The sequence below is a fragment of the Ovis canadensis genome, chromosome 14 (assembly GCF_042477335.2).
Source record: "Ovis canadensis isolate MfBH-ARS-UI-01 breed Bighorn chromosome 14, ARS-UI_OviCan_v2, whole genome shotgun sequence".
Lineage (NCBI taxonomy): Eukaryota > Metazoa > Chordata > Mammalia > Artiodactyla > Bovidae > Ovis > Ovis canadensis.
The window spans coordinates 28,835,490-28,847,565 of NC_091258.1; the positions used below are offsets into that span (position 1 = coordinate 28,835,490).

Consider the following 12,076-nt stretch of genomic DNA (forward strand, 5'->3'; position numbering starts at 1 on the left):
CCAAATTGTAGACAGACGCTTTATCATCTGAGCCACCAGGGACTGAGAGAGATCTCTAGTCTTCCCTATTCTATTGTCTTCCTCTATTTCTTTGCATTGTTCACTTAAGGAGGCCTGTTTATTTCTCCTTGCTATCCTCTGGAACTCTGCAGTCAGTTGGGTATATCTTCCTCTCCCTTTCTTTTGGCTTCTCTTCTTTCCTGAGCTATTGGTAAAGCCTCTTCAAACTACCACTTGGCATTCTTGCATTCCTTTTCCTTTGGGATGGCTTTGGTCAGTGCCTCCTGTATAATGTTACATAGCTCCATACACAGTTCTTCAGGCACTCTGTCTACCAGATCTAATCCCTTGAATCTATTCGTCACCTCCACTATATAAACAAAAGGGATTTAATTTAGGTCATATCTGAATGGCTTAGTGCTCTTTCCCGCTTTCTTCAATTTAATGCTGAATTTTGCAATAAGGAGCTCATGATTTGAGCCCCAATCAGATCCAAGTCTTGATTTTGCTGACTTTATATAAAGCTTCTCCATCTTCAGCTGCAAATAACATAATCAATCTGATTTCTGTATTGCCCACCTGGTGATATCCATGTGTAGAGTCATCTTTTGGCTTATAGGAAAAGTGTATTTGCTATGATCAGCATGTTCCCTTGACAAAACTCTATTATTCTTTGCCCTGCTTCATTTTGTGATCCATGGCCAAACTTGCTTGTTATTCTGGGTATCTCTTGACTTACTACTTTTGCATTCCAATCCCCTATGATGAAAAGGACACCAAAGGACATTTAGTGTTAGTTCTAGAAACTGATATAGGTCGTCAGAGAACTGGTCAACTTCAGTGTCTTTGGCATTAATGACTGGGGCACAGACTTGTAATGCTGACTGTGATGCTGAATGATTTGCCTTGGAAATGAACCGAGATCATTCTGTTGTTTTTGAGACTGTACCCAAGTACTATATTTAGGACTCTTTTTTTGACTCTGAGGCCTACTCCATTTCTTCTAAGGGATTCTTGCCCACAGTAGTAGATACAATGGTCCCCTGAATTAAATTCGTCCATTTTCATCCATTTTAGTTCACTGGTTTTAACATGTTGACATTCCCTCTTGCCATCTCCTGCGTGACCACATCCCATTTACCTTGTTTAATGGACCCAATGGTCCAGGTTCCTATGCAGTATTGTTTTTACAGCATTGGACTGTATTTTCACCACCATCATTTTCATATCCACAACTGACATTCTTTCTGCTTTGGCCCAGTCGTTTCATTCTTTCTGGAACTATTAGTAATTGCCCTATGCTCTTCCCTAGTAGCATACTGTACACTTTCTGACCTGGGGGCCTCATCTTCTGGTGTCGTATCTTTCTGCTTTTTGATATTGTTCATGGGGTTCTCACGGCAAGACTACTGGAGTGGATTGCCATTTCCTCCTCCAGTGAAGCATGTTTTGTCAGAACTCTTCACTGTGACCCATCCGTCTTGGGTGGCCCTGCACAGCATGGGTCATAATTTCATTGAGTTATGCCAGCCCCTTTGCCATGACAAGGCTGTGATCCATACAGGAGTGGCTTTGTAAACTAGCTATAAAATTATATCAGCTTTATGAAGTTATATTAGCTTCATAACATGAATGAATAACTTCATCTTTTTCTGCATTCTGAAACATTTAATCTAGAACTGAAATTATCAGCAGCTTGAAAGCCTAAAAGAGGGACTTCCCTGGTGCTGCAGTGGTTGAGAATCTGCCTTCTGGTGCAGGGGACATGGGTTCAATCCCTGATCATGGAACCAGGACCCCACATGCTGTGGGGCAGCTGTGACACAATCACAGAGCTCATGCTCTCTGGAGCATGTGCACCACTGTGTGCCGCAACCAAGGCCCAACGCAGGCGAAAGTAAAATAAATATTAAAAAAAAAACACGAAAGTCTAAAAGAGTTCACTGATAAAAAGTAAAACCATTTTGTCCTGGAATCTATTGTACAGTTTAATGTACGTATGTTTTAAAGTGTAAATAAGTAATTTCAATCATCTATATCCAGATTTAAGTTTCTTTCACTGACGGTGGTATATCAACATATTTGACGATACAATTGACTTTTGAATAACGCAAGTTTGAACTGCTCAGGTCTGCTCATATGCAGATTTTTCTCAATAGTAAATACTACAGTACTACATAATTCACATTTGGCTGAACTGAAGGATATGGAGGAATTAGGCCCAACTACAGATTATAGGCAGTTTTTCAACTGCACAGAGGTTGGTGCACCTAACCTTCCATGTTTTTCAAGGGTAAACTGTAATTGAGTTTGTCAGTTTCTCCTTGAATTTTTCAGTTTTTGTTTTATGGAATGTTTCTGTGCTGATGAAGTAGCATAATGACTGTTAAATGTGTACAATCAGCTTAAAAGGAAGTGCACTCTGGCATATTTAATAAAATTATATAAAATGAAAATTGCCATATAATGAGTTCTTTTTAAATTTAGTTCACTTAAAAATGGAGGAGTAACAATAACTCTGTTTACATGTACTTCTTCATGGTTAGGACTTCAGCAGTCTCAAAGAAGCATATGTGTATGTTAGGATTCCTTTTCCTTCTTAGAGAATTGAAATGTTTGGACCTTATCTCAGTCAGCTAAGCCATGTGTTAAGATCAGACATCCTTTGCTTATATTATTTCCCATTTGCTTTGATTGCATTTCCCTTTATTCAAATGTAAAACAAGATGTTTCTTTATAGTCACATATCAAAACAATTTACATGTTAGATAAATTTGTATAATATTCCAGTTTCTATTTGACATATGAAAAAAAATAGGATTAATGTAGTAGATTGAATTCCTAATTTTTACTTCTTTTAAGATGAGCTCTGTTAACAAATTCACTACTTCATACTTTGATCAAGATGTCTCAAGTAATCATTCCTAATCTCTGTTACTTCAACTTAAAAGTAAGGACAATGGTTTGGCTCCATACAATAGGGATATATATAGAATTTAGTGTTAATATATTTGTCATGAGGACTTTTGGTAATCTACTGATGTGAGTATACAGAAAGACAAAGTATAAAATAAAAAGTGAAGATTTTATAAAGAGTGTGAAAACACAACAATAATTTTTGCCATTCAGTTTACTTTTGTTAATATTTGGTTGGCCAAAAAGATTGTTTGGGTTTTTCTGGAAGATGTTACAAAATTTTTGGCCAACCCAATATATTGAGGAAATGTACTGATATGCATAACTAGTCTTACCTGAACCATTTTTGAGATATCCATTTGCATCTACAGTTGTATACATGATGTAAGGTCCAGGTTGATTTACTCCAAAGGGCTACAATAAAAAAGAAATAGTTAAGCCTTGGAAAGTAAGTGCATCATCGGAAGTTTCAGGCAATCTATTACAAAAAGTAAATACTTCTATATAAAATTCTTACATATTAGAAAGCAGTTAGAGAACATGTTCATAAATAGATAACCAGTGTTATCTATTAAAAAACCTTGTATTAGTAGAAAATGCTTAACTTTAAATGATTTGATAATTTTATTTATATAGTTCATTAATTTTATTGGATAGTTCTAAAATCTAATAATGTCTCTTCCTTATTACACAAAGATGAATATTTTAGGAAGAATTTTCTTTACTACTTTTGGTCCCACCTTAAGTAGTTTTATTATGACATTTCTGTTGACTATAGCATTGCTTTTCCCTTCGGGAATGAACTGGAATAGTTTATATTTTCCCAGTAAATACGAATAAAATCCATCCATTGTAATCCTAATAGAATAAAAAATACTGATGAGTTGTTGTAAAACATTTTATATCCTGCACTAGACTTAGAGAATACATTCTTTTCCAGTTAAGGAAAATGTAAGTTTTATCATATATATAAATGTTAAAATATATTTGGTTACGCCTCTTTTAAATTTCCATGTAAATGGAACCATACTTTATGTATCCTTCTGTGACTGTTTAAAAAATATATTAACATGAGACTCATCCATGATTAGGCATGTACTGTAGTTCAAGGTTGTATTCTACTGCATGATTATAGCATAAATATTTTTCATTCTTTTGTTGATCAACACTTGTTTCCATTTTCTTTGGCCATGATAAACATGGCATTCTTATGTATGTCACCTGAGGCACAGGTGGAGAGTACTCCACTGCATGATTATAGCACAAATATTTTTCATTCTTTTGTTGATCAACACTCATTTCCATTTATTTCCCATGATAAACATGGCATTCTTATGTATGTCACCCAATGCATAAATGCAAACATCACTTCTACTATCTGTAAATTACTTCACATGCTTAGTAACAAACATCACTAATGTGATATATACTTCTTAACACAAAATATTTCATTTCTCATGGGTTTGTTTCTTTGGAATGGTGAAAGCCCTTTAATATTTTAAACCTGTCTCATTGCAGTGAGGCTTGGAGATAATACTTGTGAGACTATATTTATCACAGCGTTGTAACCTCAGATTCATTTTATTACCCATGGTCTAGTTTATGTACTGGAAGACCGGTATCTTAGGCTATAAGTACTGTATTTTGTGAACCTTCCCAATTAAATTCTTGAATATTTTTTTCTAATCCACATTTGGAAAATTTCATATTCCTATCTATAATATCTTATTTTACAGATTTTATAAGTTTTTTCTTTTTTCCTACAGTCAATTGAAAAAAAATCACATAAGCAAGTCTGTTATGAGTCCTAAAGCTGAGATTAACTTCCCACCACGCACCAGTCACTCTGACATTGAAAAACAAGAATCCAGAAATCCAGACGTGATTCCTCCATACAATGGTTCTCAAAGTGTGGTGCAAGGACCCCTGGAGTCCAAAAACCCCACTGGTAAAAAGTGTGGGTAATTAGCAGCAACACTAAGGAACAAAATAGCAAAATGGCAGACATAAATCTACCTTACTAGTAATTACATTACATGTGAATAGATTAAACACTGCTATCAAAAGGCAGAGATGAGCAGGACAGAACAATATCAGCCAAGTATATGCTGTCTATAAAAGATATACTCTAAAAATGTTTTTACAACAAATAGGTTGAAAGTAAAAGCATGGAAAAGACATATCATGGAAACAGTAACCAAATAAGAGCTGGAGTAGCCATATTAATATCAGACAAAACAGACTTTAACATAAAAATGTTATTGGAGACAGAAAATGGGAGTTTATAACAGCTAAAGAGTCAATCCATCAAGAAGACAAAATTATAAACATAAATGTACCTAATTGAGTTCTCAAATATATGAGGTATTGATGGCTGAAATAGATAACAATAGGGAATACTCTTAGAAATACTAATAATACACTAGTGTCATTAATGGATAGACTGATGAAGCCTAAGATCCACAAGGAAACGGAAGACTTGGACGACACTAGAATAGATTTTGTAGACTAGAACACTACCCAACTTTAGCGGAATACATACTCTTCTCAAACATACAAGGAACATTCTCTAAGGGGAAACACATACTAGACCATAAAACAAGTTCCAATCAATGTAAAAGTACTGAAATTTTTACAAAGTTTGTTCTCTCACCACAACAGAATTAAACTGGAAATCAGTAATAGCCCACGCACAACAATGAGCTTTTGCACTGCTATGAAGACGCAGTGTGGCCGAAAAACCCAAAACCAAGCAAACAAAAACAACCACAGAAAGAAACATGAGAAATTAATAAATGAGTGGAAATTAAACAACAGACTTCTAAATAACCAGTAAGTTATGTGACAGAGTTGGAAAAATTCACTGATATAGCTTCAAATTCCACATTACAACTAACTTAAGTAACTGCCACTGTTGAATTTCAGGAAATTATTATTTAATAAAACAGAGGTTAACACATAATGGTTTTATTGTTTTAATATTTCTATCCATTATAGAAATATTTAAAATTGTTCCAATTTTAATTTCAAATAGAAATACTGATAAAACTCACGTAAGAACAACTATTTGGAGTCTTCAGAATAAGAAGTTTTGAGAACTGCTGCTCTGTGCTATGTACATAGTGAATAATTCAATCTTTACTCTGCATTCCCAATGGCTATGATATGACTGATACCTGAGCCTATGTGTTCGGTTTCTTACCCCTTGGGAGGCATGCATGCTCAGCTGCTCAGTTGTGTCTGAGTCTTCGCCATCCCATGGACTGCAGCCCACCAGGCTCCTCTGTCCATGGGATTTTCCTGGCATGAATACTGGAGTTGGTTGCCATTTCCTTCTCCAAGGGATCTTCCTGACCCAGGGGCTGAACCTGCATCTCCTGCATTGATTCTTTACCACTAGTCACTGGGAAAGCCCTCTTACCCCTTATATCATAGCATTTAACATGTTTTAGGAATCACAGTTTATTGGGAGCAGAAGCCCAGAAGCAGAAGACTGAAATTAGAGCCAGTACTGGGAGGAACACTTAAACTGTGATTGAAAAATTGCTGGAGAATCAGTGTGAACTAGTTTGAGAGTTCCTATTTAACCTGTAGAGGAGGGCAAGCTGAGAAGCACTTGTGCAAGTCACAGCTTAGAGACACAGGCTCACTAAAGTCTGAGATTTAATCAGAGATTATAGGATGCTTCTCCTACCATAGTTTTATACTTCACCACCACATCAATTGGGTTCCTAATTATGAGATTACAGTTAAAAGACCTGAAGACCTCTGATCCATTTAAGAGAAGTCTGTAGGGTGACACAAAGACAACAGAGACAAAAACAAAGACGCTCGAGGAAACTTCTGTCTCCTGACAGCACAGCTACTGCAAACAGTAACACAGTCTGAACTCCTAGCAGATAAACTCAGTCCTCATCATAAAGGCTGATCTACCACAGTTCCTTTCACCCAATACCTCATGTCTGGCTCTCAACAAAAATTTCAAAGCATGCTAAAAGGCAGAAAACAAAGTGTGAGTAGACAAAGCAAGCATCAGTACCAGACTCACATATGGCAGGGATGCTGGAATTATCAGACCAGAAATTAAGATAACTGACTAATATGATAACACCTCTAATGGAAAAAAGCAGACAATATGCAATAAAAGATTGTTAATGTAGGCACAGAGATGGAAATGCCAAGAAAGGATCTAAAGGAAATGGCAGAAATAAAAAATACTGCAATAGAAAGGAAAAATGCGTTTGATGAGCTCATCAGTAGACAGGGTACAGATGAGGAAAGGATCAGTAAGTCTGAAGATATATCAATAGACACTTCCAAAACTGAATTGCAAAGAGAAAAACTAATGAAAATTTGGAACAGACTAAGAACTGTAGGACAGTTATCAAAGGTATAACATATGTATTGTGGGACTACCAAAAGGGGAAAAAGAACAGAAGAAATATTTGAGGAAATAATATAAGAATTTTCCAAAATTAGTGACAGACACCAAACCACAGATCCAAAAAGTTTAGAGAATACCAAATAGGAAAAATACTTAGAAACCTATGTCTATACATATCACACTCAAATCAGTAGAATATCAAAGATAAAGAGGGAAATCCTGAAAGTACCCTAAGAAAAGGTGTCTAGAAATTCATGTAACAGTATGATAGAATTAGAAATATTCATTTGAGGTTGACAACAATGAATCAGTGGTGGTGACAACATTCAGGGCTGTATATTTTTCTTTAGAAATGCCTAATAGCCTAGAGCTGGGAGTGAACAAGAGAGACAGTTGGATTAACCCAGGGGTGTAACTTTTGCCAGGCAGGTAGAGTAAAAGCATAGTGCTTTATGGGAGTTAAACATAGTGGCAAAAGTGATGGTTGATATATGGTAGCTAAATAAGGAGGGAGGTACAGAAAACAGGTTGATACAGTTCAAGAAACTAACAGATTTAAAATTGAATAGGTATAGTTATAATAACAAGAGTGAGAGGACTGGGAAAAATAGCTTTGGATTAGAGTTGATGGATGGCACTGAGATTTCCAAAGTAAAACACTTCTGGTAGATAAGGCCTATCATTACAGCGGTAAAGAATCCACCTGTAAGTCAGGAGAAGCAGGTAGCCACGGGCTTGATCCTGGGTTGGGAAGATCCCCTAGAGGAGGAAATGGCAACCCACTCCAGTGTTCTTGCTGGGAAAATCCCATGGACAGAGAAGCCAGGTGGGCCACAGTGCACAGGGTCGCAAAGAGTTAGACATGACTGAGCGACTGGACATGAAGCAAACAAAGCCCAAGGTCTATCACAGGGAAATGGGAGTGAGTAGCTAAAGGTGAATGTAAATGAAGGAATCTGGAAATGAAGAAATTTGGGTGCGACTAGTTGCTGACTTAAATATTCTTTCCTCTCTCCATATATCAGATAGGTTGCCTGTAGCAGGTAGGAATATATAGGCAGCAGAACAGTATTATTCAATTCTTGATTTAACTCAAGTGGTAAGAATATCATATGGTATGCACCTTTTCCTCTTAGTCTCATACTGGGTCATATCTAACATAACATTTTCCACTATGATCAAGTGGATCTGATATCAAAGCAGTATGAAGAAGGCCCACTTTATCATGAAGTAAATGATTTCAAAGTGGGCATACATTTGATATATGGAAAACTGGGGTAGTATAGTGTGGATTTGTTTCTTTTAGTTTGCCACAAAATTGTGATCTATGATACCAGTGGGGAAGGAAAATGATAGACGTGAAGGGCAGTTCAATAGGATCTGAACTTCAAATAAAGTAATGAATGAGTGAATGGGAGGCAGGCGTATCACCTGCAGAAAAGCTAGACTGCTAAGATAACCACTGCAAGAGCAGCTCTGCATGCTGTACTTTACTAACGTGACTTTCTCAATGACTCTGCTCTCCATATGATGTAAATTTAAGATATGGAGAATGGGAGCACTAGTGATCTCAGAAATATAACCTGCCTTAAGCAAATGGCCTTTCTACCAATTTTTCTGCTAGAACTTTGCTTGACTAGCGTAATGAAAGAGCCACATGATGGGAATATCATCAATCAGAGAAAAGAAGAGGAACAAAGGGTCTGGATGTTTCACAAACTGGGTAGACAATACTTGAATAACCAAGTTAATCTTTGGCCTCCAGTCAGTCAGACTTGCACTTAATTAAAAAAAAAAACAGACATTATTTTTATTAGCAGTTTCAGATTCACAGCAAAATTAAGTGGAAAGTACAAAGAATTCCCAGGTATCCTCTGCATCTCTCCTCCTCAGACCTCCCCTTTGATATGTCCACATTTTTGATATGAAAGCAGATATGTCTGACCAGGTACTCATGTGGTACTCACAGTGGTTGTGGTGACAGAGGTCCCCTTTAGCAGTGAGACAGTACTCCCTGAGCTGCTCTAAGTATTAGCTGAGGATAGCTCATAGCTGAGTTCTTAACCTAAAAATTGTTCTCAGCCAAAGGGAGCTGGCTTGTACAAATTATAAGCCCTTTCTGGGGACTGCCTGCATGCAATGTCTGATTGATGCAGAATACAAAGGCATGCCCTGTTGCTTTAATCTGGGCCGTCTTTGAAAAACCATCTCTGCTTCACAGCTCACAGACCAACTTCTTCTGACAGTCTTCATTACTCCAGAGCTCTTGCTCTCAAGAAGAGTCTAGATTAAATCTTTGCATGCAAATCTCTGGTCAGGGATTCCAAATGTCTTAAATATAGGATGTTTCCCAGTCATACATAGGACGTTGATGATGAAGCAATGCTTTAAAGTTGTGTTGAAAATATGAGGCTATAATTAGAATACCTAGTTCTGTGTTTTAGTTATAGTACTTAATGGCTCTATGACTTTGGATAGTTTATTTCTCTGAGTCTCAAGTTTTCTCATCTTTAAATTCAGGATAATTCCTTATGTAACAGAGGTTACTACAAGGACTCAAACAAGAATATACCAACACACACATACACACACATGTGAATGCACTCATGCTTTTAAATAAAATGTAGTGTTCTCATTACAATTTAAATGAATTGACAGTTTTTTTAATTTTCACATTTTGTTATTTCACGGAAACATTCCACTAGACAGCAAGTCAATATTAAGATTACACCAAAAATTCATTACTTATCTACCATATGCTTGACCCTGTGCTATGGGTGAGGTATTCAAAGATGGCATGGTTCTTGACCTCAAGGGATTACAGTCTGGGGAAATGCATTAAATATGAACAGATAAAGTGTGGCCAAGTATTACACATTTGAAACGGCAGCAGGATGCCCAGAAATGATGGGAGCTGTGGTCATTTTTCCAAGTGTATCAGAGAAGACTCATTAAGGAAATAAACCTTGAGGTGAGAAAGTTTTTAGGAAAGGAACTTTATTCCTAGTAAACTTTACTTGAGCAATGAAGGACATTTTAATCACTTCTAAAAGTAACATCAATTTGATTTAACCTATAACAACTATTTTGTGTGTATCTATCATGTAGAGAACTTTAACAGAAATATTTACAACTAAGAATTAAGGTTACTTACTGTTATCTTACGAGGACAGTCATTAGAACAAAGACCACTAAGAACTGTGGAAAAATTAAAAAAAGCCTGTTATTACTGTTATAATGTAAGCTTATATTTAAAGTGAGCTCTAATTTCCCCCTAAAATCTATTAATATGCCCTACTGATTCATGATCACAAGTAAAAATCAACCCAGTTTCTTTAGATCTGAGTAAGTTAAATTTCTGTTGTTCACTTTATGCCAGTTATTTCAAAAGCCTTTATTAAGCAGTCAAGCTAATGCCATTTTTTGAAATATATAGGTGATATAATTAATTATGGATATATAATATACCTGTTGGCCCTATTTCCCAGCTGGTTAGCTACATTCCAAGGATGACTTAGAATCTGACAGAGAAGTACAAACCAATTAAAACTTATACTGAAAAAAAAAACCAAATAGAACATTTTATACTTCATATCTCAAACTAGACTGTTACCATTTATCTATTCAAATTTTCTGGGTCAAAGAATTTAGGCACCCTTGATAACTTTTATGGAAAACATAACTATATATGCCAGCAAATTTGGAAAACTCAGCAGAGGCGACAGGACTGGGAAAGGTCAGTTTTTATTCCAATCCCAAAGAAGGGCAATGCCAAAGAATGTTCAAACTACCACACAACTGTGCTTATTTCACATGCTAGCATGGGAATGCTCAAAATCCTTCAAGACAGGCTTCAACAGCATGTGAACTGAGAACTTACAGATACACAAGACAAATTAGATTCAGAAAAGGCACAGGAACCAGAGATCAGATTGCCAACACCCACTGGGTCATAGAAAAGGCAAGGGAATTGCAGAACAACATCTGCCTCACTGACTACACGGAAGCCTTTGACTGTGCGGATCACACAAACTGTGGGAAATTCTTCCAGAGATGGGAATACCAGACCACCTTACCTGCCTGCTGAGAAACCTGTACTCAGGTCAGGAAGCAGCAGTTAGAAACAGACATGAAACAACGGATGGTTCAACATTGGGAAAGGACTATGTCAAGGCTGTATATATTGTCAACTTGCTTATTTCAATGGGGTCATAAAAAGTCAGACATAGCTGAGTAACTGAACCACGACCACAAAGGATATCTGAATATTCTTTCTATAACCAATATAAGCTTTGAAACATAACTATACTACTACCACCTCATGCAAACTAATTTCTTTGTAAGAAGGCATACTTTATGTGCTAGTAAATATTCTATGTTATAAATTAAAGGAAAATAACTGATAATACTCAGTAATGAATTATATGAATAATAATTGTGATTACTAGCTAGTTTAAATATACCCATAGGAAAATGGTTCTTTATGTTATAGTCCACAAATGTGAAATGATTATCATTCTAACAGAAATCTTATACTTGGGAAGGGTATATAAAATGCAAAGGAATTAAAAAATGAATGACATATTTCATCACAAAGGAAAACACCTATTTATTTACTACAGAGCATTTATATTAAATATGACCTGAGGAAACAGTGAAAAAAATATTTTATACCTCCAAATCAGTTTTTAATGTTTAAGTTCCTTACCCCAGCACAGTGCCTAGTTCTCTCTTATTCTCAAACACTCCATGACCTTAATTCTCTTTCCTTTTTTA

At 36.2% G+C, this 12,076-nt stretch overlaps 1 protein-coding gene and 1 long non-coding RNA gene across 2 annotated transcripts in view; one reads left to right on the forward strand and one right to left on the reverse strand.

Moving 5' to 3' along the window:
* The window catches only part of ITFG1 (integrin alpha FG-GAP repeat containing 1), a 298,770-nt gene that overhangs the window by 53,855 nt on the left and 232,839 nt on the right, over positions 1-12,076 (reverse strand). The window contains exons 13-14 of the mRNA XM_069549789.1: positions 10,455-10,498; positions 3,252-3,330 (exon numbers count right to left, since the gene is read on the reverse strand). Coding sequence (XP_069405890.1) covers positions 3,252-3,330; positions 10,455-10,498 — 123 coding nt within the window. The remainder of the gene's footprint in view (positions 1-3,251; positions 3,331-10,454; positions 10,499-12,076) is intronic.
* Positions 1-12,076, forward strand: part of LOC138418432 (uncharacterized) — a 36,280-nt gene that overhangs the window by 16,577 nt on the left and 7,627 nt on the right. The gene's annotated exons all lie outside the window — the stretch shown is intronic.